This window comes from Stegostoma tigrinum, chromosome 3, assembly GCF_030684315.1.
Source record: "Stegostoma tigrinum isolate sSteTig4 chromosome 3, sSteTig4.hap1, whole genome shotgun sequence".
Classification (NCBI taxonomy): Eukaryota; Metazoa; Chordata; class Chondrichthyes; order Orectolobiformes; family Stegostomatidae; genus Stegostoma; species Stegostoma tigrinum.
Window position 1 is genome coordinate 99269948 of NC_081356.1, and position 18335 is coordinate 99288282.

General features: G+C 38.6%; 1 protein-coding gene across 4 annotated transcripts in view; it reads right to left on the reverse strand.

Annotated features, from left to right (window-relative positions):
- The window catches only part of ssbp2b (single stranded DNA binding protein 2b), a 359324-nt gene that overhangs the window by 26703 nt on the left and 314286 nt on the right, over positions 1-18335 (reverse strand). For all 4 annotated transcript variants that reach the window (XM_048526257.2, XM_048526250.2, XM_048526242.2 and 1 more), the window contains 3 exons: positions 12679-12749; positions 11223-11301; positions 6587-6615 (listed from right to left, as the gene is read on the reverse strand). In XM_048526257.2, coding sequence (XP_048382214.1) covers positions 6587-6615; positions 11223-11301; positions 12679-12749 — 179 coding nt within the window. The remainder of the gene's footprint in view (positions 1-6586; positions 6616-11222; positions 11302-12678; positions 12750-18335) is intronic.

An 18335-nucleotide genomic window follows, 5' to 3' on the forward strand; every position in this document is an offset into this window, starting at 1 on the left:
AAAAGTAAACACAACCACCAAATTCTTAGTTAGCTGAAGGTCTCAATTTGTATCTGAAATACATATGAAATTACAGGCGCATTCCTTTACCAATTTGGTGTACACGCACTTGTGCATGGCAAGAATATGCTACCCATGCTTTTCAATTATTTGCGTAGTTGCTGCATTCTAATTTACATTGCTTTAGCTCTTCATGCAAATTTACTAAGTTTAAAAATTATTGTAATTAATCTAGAGAGCAGAAATTATACTATTACAGATGTTTGTCATACTCACTGATAACTGTCTAAATAGGAGTTCCATTATATATAGCAACATAGACAGGAAGAGAAGTAGACCATTCAGCCCTTCAAAAGTCCACTGCTATTCAAGTTATCATAACTGATCTTCTAGTCAATGCTACTTTTCCACACTATCCTATATCCCTTGATATCTTTAATATTTTGATCATGAGGGAATCAAGGATGAAGAAGAAAAATCAGGCAAGTGAGTTAAGGATTATCAGATCAGCTATGATTTTATTGAATGGTGGAGCAGACACAGTGGGCTGAATAGCCTAGTTCTGTTCCTACATATGGTTTTATTTAGAAATCTGTCAATCTCTGTCCTGAACATATTCATTGTCTGAGTATCCACAGGCCTCAGGGGCAGAGAATTACAAAGATTCATTACCTTCTGATTGAATAAACTCATCACCTCATGGCTAAATGGCCTACATCTTACCATGAGACTGTGTTCCCTTGTTCTAAACTCCTGGGCCATGGGAAACATCTTTCCTGTAACTACCCCTTTCACACTTGAGCATTTTGTTGCCTTCAATAAGATCAACGCTCAATTTTCTAAACTTTAGAAGGTACAAACCCAGTCTCCACAATCTCTACTCAGTGGATCACATCACTACTGCAGGGGTCAGTCTGGTAAACTCCCTCTATTACGAGTATGAAGACCTTCTGAACGCCATCCATTGGTCCCTGCTTATCAAATTGCTGGTTACAAATTAGTATAATTTAAGAAGAAAACATCATCCAGCTAAAGGTTTCAGAGCTAATCAATTATTACTTGAGTGTGTGGCATTCAGTAAATTTGAGACTGCTTTGGTACTAATATTTATATTTTCTCACAAAAATTTATAGAATGTTAGTTGAAATTTAAGTAGAAAACACGTTTGAAAAAAATAGCAGTACCACAATGGAAAGTATACTTAATGCTTCATGCCCTCTGTGGACATTGAAAAATTAGACTGAAATCAAAGCCGGAACCAACTGCACACCTCAGCTTTTTCTTGCAAGCGCAGCCTATCCTCCCAGATTCTAGTCATCCAAGTAAAAACACAGAGGGCAGGATCTTTGCCACTAATAAGGTGGAGTGGGGGGGGGGGGGGCGGCAGTGCAAATGGGGGTGAGCATACATGTAACTTTGAATCATCACGCAGAGTGCCAACTTCAGCTGATGCCTGAAGACATTTTCTTCAAGGCTAGCTTGGAGGTGGAATAGCTACCCAAGCTAAATAAAAGACTATTAAAATTTTTTGAGAAGATTTGTAGCTCAGATTGTGGATGAGGTTGTAGGCTTGCTCGCTGGGCCAGTGTGTTTGATTGCAGATGTTTCATCACCCTGCTAGGTAACATTGTCACTATGCCTCCAGTGAAGAGTAGGCATTCTTTCCCGTTTGTTATTTATATGCCTTGGTTTGCAGAGGTGGTTGGTATTACTTCTGGTTGTGTTTTCCAGTGATTTGAGGATCAGGTCCTGTTCAATGTGTTTGTTGATGGAGTTCTGGTTGAAATGCCAGGCCTCCAGGAATTGACGATGTTACCTAGGCCAAACAGAGATATGCCATGGAAGGGTGAAAGAGCAGTGCTCCAAAAGTTTGCGATTTCAAATAAACCTGTTGGACTATAACCTGATGTCATGTGATTTCTGACTTCTTGAATGTCTCAATTAAAAACCTGTCTCCGTTTAACTTCCAGAAAGTGCATTCCATACTCTAATTACTTGCAGTATGAGAAAAGTTTTCTTCGATTTACCCGTGCTTCTTTTCAGATCACTTTCAAAATAACCCCTCTTTCTTTGTTCCTTTTAGGAGTGGGAACAGTTCCTCTGTATCTAATGTGTTCAGCCCGCTCATAATTTTGAAAAATTCTTTCAGACTCCCTCTCATCCATAATCTCCCCAAGGTGAATGGTTCAAACTTGTTGAAGCTATTTCCATTGATGCTTGCAAATTGTACTTGGGCATGTCAACGACGTTAAGGGCAGCAGCAATGTCGCTACCAAAATGAATCTTAACAAAAGGGGAGCCCTTGTTCATGCATTACATTGATTATCATCCATCATGGTAGTGTAGTGAGAATGCAGTGAGAAGTTGAGTGTTTGATGGGAGTCCAGGATAGGAAGGGTGCTGGAGCACTACAGACACTCTCTTCTCTATGATAGATGTGGATGGACGATGGAGACATGTCCCTCATGATTGGGGTGCAACATTTCTAACTGTGTGGAGGAGTGACCTCAGTCCTCATCTGCAGGGTATGTCACTGATGGTTGTTGTTAGATCTCAGATCTTCTTTCATGTATTATATTCCCAACATAGTTCATTTCCACCAAGACTCTGGTGTTCTGCCACTGTTGGCATGTTGTCACTGTGGCTGCCTACCTAAGAAACTGAAGGTGGATACAGGAGGACCTTACTCAATGGGAAGGCCAGGAGAAGCAGCAGACTGATGTGGAGGCTGAGGAGCACCCAGTTCAGGAAAGGTTATAGCTGCAGGGTCCCTCAGGATTCTTGGTGGTGTGCAGGAAGCCCAGAGTATTGTGGCACTGATTTCACTTCCTGGGGATGAGCTAGGTGTACTGTTGATGCAGATGCAGTGTTGATACTTCAAATTATTTGCTGATCATGATGTAGAAATCTGTTCAGCATTCAGCATCTATTAGTTTTGTTTACATTCACTCTTGCTGTCTGTAACTAAAAGCTCATGTTTAGAATTCTCCAATTGCTTGCCTGACGGTCCCCCAGTGGGCATTGGCAAGCTGTGGGCATACAGTGGGCAGTGGATATACAATGGGCATTGGGTTCAGGGGACTGACTCTCAGAGGGTGTTCAGCCAGGATGCAGATAGGGCCTGGTAAACTGCTTGATGTGGTGTGGTGGTCAAACAGTGACTACGGTGAGTACATGCAATTGTATGTGAAAAGTGATTCTTGGCAATAATTTTGAACCTGAACCCTTTGGTTACCAAGCCTTCTGTTAGTATAAACAGTATCTCTTGTTTGTCAAAATATTTATGTCTTTCAACACTTCTATTAACTCTTTCCTTAATCTACCACAATCTAGGGAGAAAAATCCAGACATCTCTAATCTCATCATGCAACCTAAGTGCTTCGTCCCTGATTCCTTGCTAATGAATCTTCTCTGCACCCCAAAGCCATGACTTCTATTGTAAAGTGTAGTATCCATTACTTTAACCTTTCTTCAGACAACAATCCTTTTGGATCCTGACATACCAACTGTTCTGCCTTCGACTAAGATAAAATAGGAAGTTGGTTCAGGAGCAAAAAGGAAAGGAGTCAGCCAATGTAACAAGATCACACTTTGAAAATTAGAATTCAGTATTTTAGAAATCACCTGAAATAAATTAAACCAATCTGCAAATTTGTAGTGCTAAATTATTGTAGAGTGAGCTTTCATTTTTAAAATTTAGTAGCTTTTGCAGAACTATTGCATATTGATTTTATATTGTTTTGGAACTTGAGATTTCCCATAGGAGACAGGTTTCATGAAGGAAATAGACTGCCAAGAGAAACCTGTACATGCAGCTGCCTGCAATATATATTTTGTTTCTAGAAATAGCATACTGTAGTGTGTAGCTTGCAAATGCAACTCAGAATTTGTAACAAACCAAGTTAAAAATACCACAACTAATACATTTTAAAAGTCATTAACCACTTTTTCATAAAATTTCTGGACCATGTGACTATTTCTTATGACAGTTTGTCAGTTGCAATCTGTATTAAACTTTAGGCGATGGGCACTTTACTCAGTATGCTCTGTCAGTACCGTATATCAATAAATTTTAGTATATTTTTTATAGGCTTAATTTCTTCTGAACTTGAGTAAAAAGTGAATTTCCCAGTCTAATGTAAGAACTAGTTGTGCATATATTTTCCTAATATGACTGACCAGTAACCTCACAGAAAATGAGTAGCAATAATAATAAAGTTGAGAGGATAATGCTTATAGTTCAATACACGCCTTGTATTTTTGTGAATCTCCCTCCACAAATTCTGTCAGGCCTGCTGAGTTTCTCCAGCGCTCTTGGTGTTTATTTCTCATTGCATGTTTTCCAAATAGTTTAGTAGTCCTAATTTTAACTCATTCCACTTGTCCTGGAAGTGAGCTGGGAGATCAGGAACAATTAAAGTACAGAAACAACTTATCTCTTGCCTGACAGTATTAGGATCCAACTGCAATTTTAGCACATGCCCAAGTCAGGAACTAGCAATGGATTGTCTAACAGGCCAACTTATCCAGAGCTGAATCATAGGCACATAAGGAGACTTTCCCCCTCACATCCTACAAGGGCTAGGAAGAGAAGGGTCATGATCCACAGAAACCCATGTGTCTACCTTGAATCAGGTTCTATTCTTTCCACTCACCACTATTTGTAATCAGTCCCAGCTCTGAGAACTTTTTGCCTGTTAAACTAATCCAAATCGCTCTCAAATATCCTTCAAGGAAGTTAACCAGCCACTGCTAATCTAAGCTACCTGTGATTTTCATATTCTATATGACAACAGTGGTTTTCAATATCACAGAGTACTTGGGATAGGTTCCACATGCCAAACATTGCCATATCATTGTGGCAAACATTTGCAAAGTAGAATTGTTTTCATTTCTATTACTAAGGAAGCTGCTTTCAGTGTTCATTCAAAAATGCTTAGAATAGACCAAAGTGTCAATACTGAATGGTGCTACACTGAATTCCATAAGCAGCTCTATTAAGCACATTCACAAATTTGAACAATTTTCAAACTGCACTGAAAGTGGTTTCTTTCAGAATATGGTTTCAATTCAGCCCACAAAGGAAGGATAAAGATTTCCTATCTATACCCACTGTTAAATGCCTCAAGTGAACTAAGCTTGGATAGTCTCAATCAATTTGTCAATGAAGAGATGACAAACATTTTCGAAAGACATGAAACTCTCAAGTTTCAATCCAATAATATTGTACTACAAACAAATCAAGGAAGCAAATTAAATCTCAAGTATTTAAGGAAAATCTGCCTCCCCTGAGGTGTCCCTACCTCATACAGGACAGTCTTGGAATTAAATTAAAACACTGGATATGCATAATTAATTATTGTCCAGACAAAACTTGTTGCTTGTTTTATATCTTCTCCCATAATTTGAGTTACCTCCCTGCACCCCTCAACAACTTCCTGACCTTGAGGACGTATTGCTGGGACTAGCAACCTGCCTGTTAAATCACACCATGAACATTCCTTCCACGGTCAACATATCCTAAAGTGGGATTTGTACCCACAGCTTCTAGCTCAGGAGATGGAGCATGACTAAATGAGCCGGAAGACTTATTCACAAACCTGATAAACAATCTGACACCTATTAAAAAACTGTATCTGCACACTTCTTAATGACAATTCAGAAAGGAAAAAAAGAAACTCATTTCTTCAACACAAAATTAGTTGAAGTGAACATAATTTTAAATTTTAATTCAATGTTCAATTCAATATAGCACAGGAATAGGCCCTTTGGCCCACCAAACCTGCACCAATTCTAATCCATATTCAGACCTGCAACTTACCGGCCACACACAGTTTCTATACCTCTGTTCACCTCCCGTTCACATATCTATCAAGATATGTCTTAAATGTATTAACCTGCTTATTTCTACTACCTCCAATGGCAGTACATTCCAGGCAGCCACCACCTTCTGGGTGAAATATTTTCCAACCCTTCTCCCCTAAACCTTACTCCTCTCATCTTGAATCTGCATCCTCTTGTAATTGACATTTTCGGCCTGGGAAAAAGCCTCTGACTATCCAATGCATCTATGCTCCCTGTAATTTTCTAGACATCTATTAGGACGCCCCTCAGCCTCCTTCTTCCAGTGACAGTAATCCAAGTTTTTCCAACTCTCTACATAATTAAAACCTTCCAGACCAGGCAACATCCTGGTAAACCCTCACTGCACACTCTCCAAAGCTACCACTTCATTCTGGTAGCGTGGCAACCAGAATTGCACACAATATTCCAAATGTGACCTGAATAAAGTTTTGTACAGCTGTAACAGAACAGACAGTCTGATAAACAGTCACCAGATTTGACATGTTAATTTTGATTTCTTCCCGCAGATGCTGTTAGACCTGAGTTTCACCAGAAACTTGTTTTTCTTTCAGATCTCTAACATCAGTATTTCTTTGTTTTATATTATGGCATTCACGGGCATTGGATCTTAATATCTCAAGCCTTATAAGTTTACTGCCATTGCAACAAAGGTTGGCCATGTGTATATTTAACTTGTACATGAAAAGCTAAAAATAGCATGCTTATTAAACATGATGTTTACCTTGGAAATACCATCCATGTCTCCAGAGCCTGAAATTAGAAGACAAACATCCTAATTAGCTTTTGTTTCATCCATCTGAGCTCTATGACTTCCCTGAAGCACTTTCTGGATATCTTACAGTCAGGTAAAACTGTTGGCTGCACAGGAAGGGCTGAGGTAAATTAATCAGATCACATCTTTGCATCATTATTCATGAATGAACGAAAATGACACGAGATGGAAAAAAATACAGCTGACTTAATTTGAGGTTTCCTTCCACCTTCAAAACTACAACAATTTAATGAAAAAAGGATAACAATTTACATGCAGAAGCTAACATAAAGAGACAGGATTAACAACTCCAGCATGGCCTTCAATCTTTAACTTTACATTCAGATGCAAGCTTCATGCTTTTCTATACTTTAGAAAGCATAGGTAAACAGAAACTCATTCACTCAAAGGATAAATAATTTCTGGTGACAAATTTCTATTGACATGCAAAATGATACTAAAAGCCAATCTTTGGTATGAATGATCCGAATACACCACATTAATCATTTGTGTGATAGATATAAGATGTCTTTGGCTTGATGGTAGAAACCATTAGAGATGAAAACCCATATTCATTTGGCTGTTCACAACTGTACCAGTATAGTACTCACCATGCCTAACCAGCCTGAGCTTGCAAAACTTGCAACAGTGTCTAACGTTGGAAATTAGTTTGCAATTGAACAACATTTGCTAATAGTCTTCAGTGTGTGGCGAATTATGCTGACAGCTAATTTAGTATTATCAGCTGGACTTGGAGTGTGGTGCACCTGTCTGCAGTGGAAGACATATAGATTGATCCACATGGCCCTTTTCTTTGTAGACAGAAATAACATTTGCATGCACTTCACCTATTTCAATTCAAGAAAACAGGTGACTGCCATTCACTGGCTCATTTCTTAGGACAATGCCCAGATCAATCAGGGTTAACATGTCTAGCTTAAAATTTAAACAAATCACCAATCACAGTCCTCTTGCCAACAAATCAGTACTTCCTCCTCATGCATTATAAATACTGATGATTTCCTCTGGAATTGACATTCTTGCAAATTATCCTCAAGCGTGGAAGATGGAAAGCTTCAATTATGAGTCTTTTGTTGGCAATATTCAATGGGATAATCATAGAAGTATTACGGATTTTGCACTGATTTGGGCCTTTGTCACATAAGTCTCAAGCCTGTTATGTGGAACTAAGATAGTGTTAATGTAGAATCACTAACAGAGAAATTTCTAGGTTTTCACAGAGCAGTACATTGCAAAGTACATACAGTCCAATTTTCATCTTAATGTTTGTCCTAAAAGCAGCATCTCCCAGCATACAACCTCAACTAGCTCTACAGGTAAATTTAATACATCAGCAAATGACTCAAACATCAGTAAAACAAAGTTAAATCTGAGAAATATGTATCATTCTGTCCTTTTTCTCTTTCCTTCCCCACATGAACTGTCTCACTTTCAATTGCCTGGTTGATAAAATACAAACTTTATCCAATGGAGGCAATGAGTCAGGGTATAGGGTCAGAGATTTGAACTTTCAACATTCTATTTGGCACCCAAGCTCTGTACTGACCCATACTTATCCCTTAATGATAAATCAGGGAAAGTAAAAGTCAAAACAGAATGAGAATTTAAAATATTTAGTAGTTGAGCATAATGGAAGGAGTGTGGGAAGGATAAAAAGATTATGCTGCATTGGATAGCAGTGTCCATTTAGTTTTTGATTAAAGAAATGCTCTTCCATGAAGGATTTTGTACTCTGATTCAATCTGCTCTCTTAGTATCTTTCTTTAATTTCAAAGATACATTTGCAGATATATTGATAATCAGAGTATACCGTATAAAAGCTTCTGAGAAAATATGTAGCTCGGGTTGTGATGCACTTATAGACTTGCTCGCCCAGCCGGTGTGTTGATTAGTGATAATGGGGACTGCAGATGCTGGAGAATCCAAGATAACAAAATGTGGAGCTGGATGAACACAGCAGGCCAAGCAGCATCTCAGGAGCACAAAAGCTGACGTTTCGGGCTGAGACCCTTCATCAGAGAGAGGGATGGGGAGGGGGAACTGGAATAAATAGGAAGAGAGGGGGAGGCGGACCGAAGATGGAGAGAAAAGAAGAAGATCATTGTGTGTTGATTAGATGTTTTGTCACCCTGCGAGGTAACGTCATCAGCCCGTCTCCGATGAAGCATTTGTGTTCTGTCCTGCTTGTTATTTATAAGCCTCAGTTTGCCGGGGTGTTCGGCATCACTTCCAGTTCTGTTTTTCAGTGGTTTGTATATTGGGTCCAGTTCAATGTGTTTGTTGATGGAGTTTCAGTTGGAATGCCAGGCCTCCAGGAATTTAAGGTTCTTACGAAGATTTGTGAAGATAAATGAGTTGCAGCCCACTGCAACACAACTGAACTTCGCAAGAAGAAGGAAGAGCACCTTTACAAGGTCTTTGCTATCAATGGTTACCCCACCAACTTCATCCGCAGATGCCTACCATAGACAACACCAAGAGGACACAATATTACCGAATATACTTGCCACACTACTGTACGTCAAGTATATAACGGAACTGACAAGACTCCTATGACCACTAGGAATCAGAATAGCACACAAACCCACAGCCACACTACAACAAATGCTTACAAGGATCTTAGACCCCATACCTATGACAGGCAGGACCAACGTAGTGTACAAAGTACCATGCAAGGGCTGCCAAAAATATTACATTGGGCAGACAGGAAGAAAACTTGCCATCAGGATATGTGAACACCTGCTAGCAGCAAAATGACCCAACAAACTTTCTCTCATTTCAGTACGCTCAGACAACGAAGGCCATCAATTTAACTGGGAGGACGTGACCATCCTAGCTCAAGCCAACCATATTCCTAGAGGCCTAGTTCTCCACCTATAATGCAATCAATAAACATGTGGAATTAAACTCATTATACAAAACCTTGCAAAAAAAAACTGGAAATGACACAAAGCATCTCAATAGACAGGATCACATAAATAGTAAGCACAGCAGAACAACATTGCTTCATCAGAGGCAGCACTGACGATGTTACCTAGCATGGTGATGAAATATCTGAACTATAACCAGACAGCTTGGCAAGCAAATCAACAACCTCGCCTCCAGGAATTCCCAGTCTCTGTTTGGCTAATGCAATATTGGATGCGTTTGCTCAGTTAAATTCATGTCCTTCTTTGTCCGTGTATTGAGACCAGTGAGAATTGGTTGTGTCTCTTGGTGTTTATGTATCCTTTTTGTCGGTTTTCTTCCAGTTTGGCCTATGTAATTTTTCTCACAGTCCTTGCATGGTATTTTGTGTATTACATTAGTTTTATTGGTTGTGGGGATTTGGGAGCCTTTACATTAGTCAGCAGCTATCGCAGGGTGGTATGCGGGCAGCCCACAAGCCAACAACCATCCTGTGACAGCTACTGATGAACATAAAAGACCCCATACCCCCACAACCAATAAAACTAATGTAATATAAAAATTACCATGCAAGGACTGTGAGAAACATTACATAGGCCAAACTGGAGGAAACTGACAATATGGATACACAAACACCAACTATCCACCAAGAGACATGACCAATTCTCACTGGTCTCACTGCACACAGTCAAAGAAGGAAACAAATTCGAGAGGGCCAACGTACCCACAATAGTACAAGCAAACGAAAACATGCTAGGGAATTCCTGAAGGCCTGCCATTCCAATCAGAACACCGTCAACAAACACATTGAATGGGACCTGATATACAAACCACTGAAAACAGAACCAGGAAGTGATGCCAACCACCCCAGCAAACCGAGGCATATAAATAACAAGCGGGACAGAACACCAACGCTTCACCAGAGGTGCCCTGATAATGTTACCTACCAGGGTGATGAAATGTCTGCAATCAAACACACTGGCTCAGCAAGCAAGTTTACAACCTCAGAGTGTACTGTGATGGAGGCGTGGTAATCTCAAATGATGAAAAATCATTTTCTTGTGACTAAAATCAAATTAACAATGTTATCACAACAGAAACAGGAAGAAAATAGTAGAAGGCAGAGAAAGTAATAAATTATTTGCTTATGAATATTTATGTGCAACTGAGTCCAACAGCTTACAAGAAAGAACCCATTCCTTTATCCTGACTAAATGTTTCCTTACCATAAACAAATCAGTACTTAATATAGTAACAACCAATGTAAAATAAATTTGCTGAAATGCCAGACAGAAAGGGCATGTTCAAAGTGAGCAGTTTGCTGAATTCTTTCTCTTGTTCTCCTCTACAGAGTCAAAGTAAACAAAATCCACCAAGGGGTAAAAATCACATTAGGAAATCCTACTCACCCGAGGGTTGACTATAATCAGTGAGCAGCTGCCTCACATTGGCGTGCTGCATTAATATTGAATGAGATATGCCAATTTAAGGTTGTTTATATGGATTCAGAATTAAGCTCCTCTGGTACTGTTGTATACACATCAAGTGGCTTCTAAAGTGAATCCATAATTGTCAGGTGGTTCGTAAGACATAAGGAACTATCAATCTGGAGAAATACAGCAGAATAACTAAAATAGCAAAATAGTAAAAATTCAAACTTTCTTCATTTTCTCCTTACCTAATGAACCGTTCATGTGATGTGGTTCCATTCCACCCATTGTCCCTATTGGGCCATCTGAGCCAGGACCCATTGGAAACTACAAATAGGAAACACAAACCAACTAACTTTTGTCAGTGGGACCTTCCGCATATACAAGACTACATTTAAATTTTGATCATTCGCTTCACATTCCTCCTCAGTTGTATTAAAAAAAATTTCAGAACCCATTTGGTACGTTGAACATGAGTGATCTGAGGCAAGTACGTGGAAATCTTCCATTCACTTTTACTGTCTTCTTTTTTTAAAAAAAGCAATCCAATTAAAGTGCTTTTTTAAATCCTTTATTTGCTATGATATCTCCAACTATTTCATTGTACTCCTGTGAAACTAGGAATGGCTATGGTAGTCAGCAAAACTTCAGGTTTGCAGTCTTTTCTGGTGAGACCTTCATGGTTCCTGGTTGCATCTCAATGAGATATAAATTCATGCTCAGCCATTATACCGGAATGTCCTTCAGAAGTAATACCAGAACAGCATTTTTACATACTGTAGATGCCACTAACTATTTCAGGGATCCCCACAACAAAACCTGTGAATCTCTGTGGCAGTAAGGTGCCATTTCAGTCTTTTGACAGTGACAGGGAAAGATGCTGAGATTTGCCTCCTTCCACAAGTATGCTGGTTACCATGCTTGGTTATGGAGCTTGCAAATGTAAAAGAAAAGTAAGGACCTGCAGTAGGCTGTAGCTTTTTGCAGGTGTGCTGCAGTGTTAACTTGGAGTCTGATGTGATATTATCTCAACTTCACCCATTATCAAAGGAGGATGCCGAATACCAGACAGCAACGTTTCTTACCCATCTTTGCACCTATGAATCTTTTTTGCCTTCATAATGCTTGCCATTTCTTCATTCTATGCTTATTCAGACTTGATAAAAGTGCTGATGTCTTTTTTAATACTTCAGATGCTTTCTAAATTGTTGTTGACCTTCACAAGATACATCCATTCAATTGTTCACATCCTAAGATGTACGCAATGCTTTTATTGTGTACTGGGCACATCTTCCCTAAAGTTATTAAAGTTCACACTTAGATAGGTAAATCAGTAAGGTTAATTGTGTTTTGTTTTAACTCATTCATGGAAGTGGGTGTCACTAGATGGACCAGCATGTAATACCCATCCATAGTTTCCCTTGAGAACATGGTGGTGAGCTGCCCTCTTGAATCACTGCAGTCTGTTTGGTGTAAGTACATCCAAAATACTGTTAGGGAAAGAGTTCCCTAGCCAATGGGATACTGGCTGAACCAAAAACACTAAACCAGAATAGAATTGTTATACCCAGAAGATAAAAATTGTTACTCAAAAACTGTGGATCTTGAGCACAAGTCCGTATTTCACATCTTGGTGATCAAATGAATCGGAAGATTTATATTAAAATTGGAATTAAATTAAAAGTTCATGCTTGTTTCACTTACATTTGACCTGCTGGCCCCAGGAGGTACAGCATTCATCATTGTGTACATATTCTCACTGGAGTTTGTTGAATCTGAAATAAATCAGCAATACAGCATGTTAAAAATTCTTGTGATTTTTCACCGATTATCACAGGACGTTTATGATGCTAGTACACAAATTTATTGCTTTGTCCATCTCTCAGGAATAACGATAGTAGTAGATGCTTATTTGCTGCTGAAACTCTCATTCATGCCCTAATTGATTGCACATTACATTATTCAAATGTATTCCTCATAGTTTTCCACATTCAACCTGCATGGCCGCTACCTACCCTATCCCTAACTTCTGCTAACCTGACAACTCTGAGAAAACTACGCTCAGCCTACTCTGGTCTCTTGTGTGCTTTAATTGGATGATCAATGATGGCCAGCCTCTAGCTGCGAAGACTCTAAGCTCTGTAATTCCCAACTTAAACATCTCTGTATTTCTACTTTTCTTGATAAGGTTCTACCTCAAATCTACCTTTCTGACCAAGTTTTTTGCTGTTTGGCCTAATATCTCATGTTGCTGGCTGTCACGTGTTGGTCTGTAATGCTTCTGTAGTATAAAAGCATTAACTGTTTGCTACATGTAAACAAATTAACAAAGTACCAAAATGGAATTCAATCTTTAGTCATTCCTTGGTTACCAAGTTCTGAGAACTAGCTTCGTAATGAGGAATTTGCGATATGATCTCCAAATTAGTGGTAAAGGATGAAGAACAGTGAAAACAGACCCAAAAAGTTTTGAATCTTTTAGGAAATTGTGGCAGTGGGTGATAAAAGAACTGGTAAAGATACTGAAGGAAGGAACCAATCTTGAAAGTACTTGCTGTACAGAGGAAAAAGAGGACAAGAACTAGAAAGCAATGGTGTAAACAATGCTTAAATAATTACCTCCTTGTTTAAACAAAATGCTAAGGAAATATAAACTGTAGTTCAAAAGCCATGCAGTGATTGCATACTGTTAGAACATGTCAGGAACAGAATGCTGCAATGGATAGTAAATAACTGTGACTATGTTTCAAAATGGAGATAAGCTTTTTCAAACCTTTCAAAGTTTAAAGTAGAAAGCAGAGAAAAAAAACAATAGACCACTACTATGAAAACAGTATTCTGTATGCCTGTGGCACAGTGGAGGAGGGAAGGTTGGACTTCCCTTTACAGTAACTGGCTGCATGCATCCAGGCAGATGGGGATGAACTTCCTGGAACACTGCGAGCTGATTCTGTGAGGTGCTGCTAGATATATGCCACCAGGCAGTTAAATTGCTCCTACAGCTTTGCAACACTGGAGTGAATCAAACTGAGTTTCCTTCAAGATCTTAACAAGGTTCTTAAGACTGGTCATCTGCCCTGTGGGGACAGGTGGCACTGCTGTTCAGAACCTGCTTATGCAAAAAAAATGGAAGGAGCAGGGAATGGGACTGGGAAACCAGCACACCAATCAGTGCTGGTATTTTCAGGCTCCATTCACCCTGTTCCCAACTCAGAGCCCAAAGACTTAATTAAGACTTGTTTTTTCAAGTGCTACAACATTTATAATGATTTACTGATGTTTACAATAAAATAGTGGCTCGTCAATGTTCATGGTCCTTGATTACAACCAACATCATAGTGTTGTGCTTGAAACATCATCTGTTCTGCTTTCTTAGTTGTCAGTGTATTTCCTCCTTTGTCTCCCTCTGCTCAGCTGCTCTTAATTTTATCAGTCACAGTGATGTAATAGTTCCTTTCTCCCAAGTATGTGACTAAATTATTGTGGATGTTTCTTGGTGGCCAACTGCAACAACGTTTCTTGTATCCATTTTCAACAAAACTCTTTAGTTGGACATGTTACTCAACTAATCCCCATTATATCTCAGAAATTACTTCTCTGATGCCACTAATTTATCTTCTGTTATTTGGCTTATATTCCAATTTAGTCATACATATAGCAAAGTTCACTATTCACTTGCATTGTGAATATAGATTTTAGTAATCTGCCTTCCACAGAATTACTCTTACTGCTCAAGATGTCTGATATTTTTGTCAAGTTTTACTTGTAAAGATTTATTTTGTAAGTATTATAAGCTTCCTGATGTTTTGATTAGGTTTCCCAGAACTCTTTTTTTTAAAAATCTGGCTATCCAGATAATTCTACTGTTAGTTTGCATCCATTAAGTTTAAGTTCCCTTTTCACTATATTCTCCATTCAATTCCTAGATGCATGGCCTTTTTAATGGATATAGACTAAAATCAATGGCAGAGATAAAGTGAAAGCACTCAACATAAATTAGTGCACTTCTTGAAATCTATTATGCCCTACTTCACACCTTGTCAAATTATTATGACATAATCAAAATAGGTTTGTAAATGTGTTGTAGAGTTCTGTTCTACAGCCTTTTTGGTTTGATTTTGATTCAATATAAATACCAAAAAGTCTCTATTTACAGATTGTATTTAATGTCATTCATGGGCATTATTTCTCAATTCATAATTCAAATTTTCTGAACATTTAATTCTTATTGAAGTAGATAAGGCTCAGCAGTTGAAGCAGAAATACGTAGACACAACAGAAACCATGATTCATTGATTAGAAAATGTGTTTGACCAGATTAAGCAGAGATGTTCCCACTCTCAGTTTACAAATTTGGTTCAACTCCAGCCCTCATTAAAGGGACTTGGAAAAATGTGTATTACTTGCCAAGTTTCATCAGCAGCAGATGGACTTTCCTCGAATCTCTTCCAAGCATAGACAACGTACTCTACAGGGATGCCCTCTATATCGATTAGTATTTCATTAACACTGGACCTTCCTGGCTGGAGCCATTAGGCAATGCAAAGCAGCAGAGCCTTTCAATCGAGGATCATGAATATTGCCATTAATTTTAATTCGGTGAAGGGTTATCAGGACAATGTTAGAACCAATCAGTACACCTGAGGCATCTGGTGATGTGGAAACTTTACCAATTTTATAAAGATAAAAACAAAATTAAAGAAACATTATATTTAAGATAAATCTAGTAGGTTTAATTGAGGTTGCTCCTGGATGCGTAGAGTCCATGCTTTGAGAAGCAGTGCTGCAAACCACAAGACAAACATCACTATAAGAGAAGTTCATGTTTCCAGAGGTCTTTTTAATTACTGTCACAAAGAAACTGCGAAGTGACTAATAAACCAATAACTGCTTCTTTTAGTGCTCAGGGTATAGTTGATTTTTGCTGTTAACTAGTTGCTTCCTTTCCCCTTCAAACATACAAACAAGTACCAGGAGCAGGCCATTTGGTTCTGCAAGCCTACCTCACCATTTAATAAGATCTGATTGTAACCTCAATTCCACAGTCTCACCAATCCAAAAGCCTACCTCACCATTTAATAAGATCTGATTGTAACCTCAATTCCACAGTCTCACCAATCCAAAAGCCTACCTCACCATTTAATAAGATCTGATTGTAACCTCAATTCCACAGTCTCACCAATCCAAAAGCCTACCTCACCATTTAATAAGATCTGATTGTAACCTCAATTCCACAGTCTCACCAATCCAAAAGCCTACCTCACCACTTAATAAGATCTGATTGTAACCTCAATTCCACAGTCTCACCAATCCAATAGCTTTTCACACCCTTTTTTAAAAAATAAGAATCTATCCACCGCTCTTCTTCCACTGCCTTTTCAGAAAGCAGGTTCTGTACTCTCATGACTACCTGACAAAAATATTTTGCCTCAGCTTTGTTTTAAATGGGTGACCCAATGTTTTTAAACAACATCTCCTATTTCGAGGCAGCTATGATGACCCAGAGTTCTTCTCCCATAAGAGGAAACATCCTTCCCATATCATCCTGTTAAGACCTCTCAGTGTATTATACCGCAGTGGTTCAAGAAGGTAGCCTACCACCACCTTCTCAAGGACAACTAGGAACAAGCAATAAATGCTGGCCAGCCAGCGACTCACACGTTCTACAAAAAAAAAATCAAATCACCTCTTACTCTTCAAAGATCTGGTAGATACTTGCCTACTCTCTTCAACCTTCCCTCATAAGACAACCACCAGGTGTCAGGCTGAACTGTTTCTAACTCATTTACATTCTCCGTCAAATAAGGTGAGCAGTATTCCAGACATGGTCTCACTAGTGCCCTGTATAAGTGAAACTTGACCTGTCTAGTTTTGAATTCCATTCTTTTCGTAATAAATGATAACATTTTACAAGCTTTTCTAATTATTTGTTATACATGCGTATTGTATGCTAGGACACCCAGATCCGTCTATACTTTGAAGCTGTGGAGTATTTCAGCATTTGATAAATATGTTTTTGTTTATTTTTCTTGCCAAAATAGACAACTTCATATTTTTCCACATTATACTCCATATGCCAGCTACTCGTCAGTTAGTTAACCCAGTTTCTTTTAAAATATCTTGCAGCCTACTTATGCCATCTTCACATCTACACATTCATGAATGTTTACAGCGCACAATGAGACCATTTGGCCCATCATGTGTGCAAAATGCAAAGCAATTTTGATAGCCATACCTTCTGTTCCTTTTTCAATGTCATTTATAGAAATCATGTATCGTTGAGGTCCCAAAAGCACACCACACATTACTTGCACCATTTATAGTGAAGGTTGATATAAAGAAGATTGTTCAATTCATCTGCCATCTCCATATTTTCCAAAATCAATTCTGCAGACTCACTTTCTATTGGGCCAATTTTCACTTTGTTAACTAATTTGTTTTTGAAAATTGAGAAACCTCTTACCAGTTTAATATTTTGATTCATTTTCTCTCACTGATTTTTACATCCATTTTAATTTTTTAGTCCATTTTATGTATTTTATTTGTTCTGTCTGATCTTCTGACCTGCCACCTATTTGCACAATTATAGACATTTTAAAAAAGTTTGATATTACCTTTAACTTTGCTAATTAACCATGGATGGTTGGTCCATCACTTGGAATTTGTCTTACGGTTTAGAACATTTAGTGTATTCCGAAATATCCCATCTAGTATATGACACTTTATCACTGTTCATTTATCCCTTACTCTAATTTGCCAATTTACTCCGATTTCATAATTGTCCACATTAAAACTTTAAAAATAAGTTTCAGTCCAAATCCTCTGTCCCAGAAACTGATAGTTTTTTCAGAAGTGTCAGTGCCAGTTCTTCTGAAATAATGGCCCAGATCTTCTGATAGGAACAGCTGTCAGTGAAGTGAAAATTGGAGTTACATGTGGAAATCTTAAAGCAGCCAACACTGTGGAAATTGCCCAAGAAACAAACTTCTGATGGGCAATTATCTGCATCTCGAACCTTCCAAAAAAACCTGGTTGGAGTCAGACAGTTATGATTCTGACTCATTTACCTGAATATTTAGCCAATAAATATTAGGCAGAATAGAACCTGTTCTAACTGGTTCTAACCTGTTCAGAGGAGGTTTACCAGGATGCTGCCTGGACTGGAGGGCTTATCTTATGAAGAGAGGTTGACTGAGCTCGGTCTCTTTTCATTGGAGAAAAGGAGGAGGAGAGGGGACCTAATTGAGGTATACAAGATAATGAGAGGCATAGATAGAGTCGATAGCCAGAGACTATTTCCCAGGGCAGAAATGGCTAGCACGAGGGGTCATAGTTTTAAGCTGGTTGGTGGAAAGTATAGA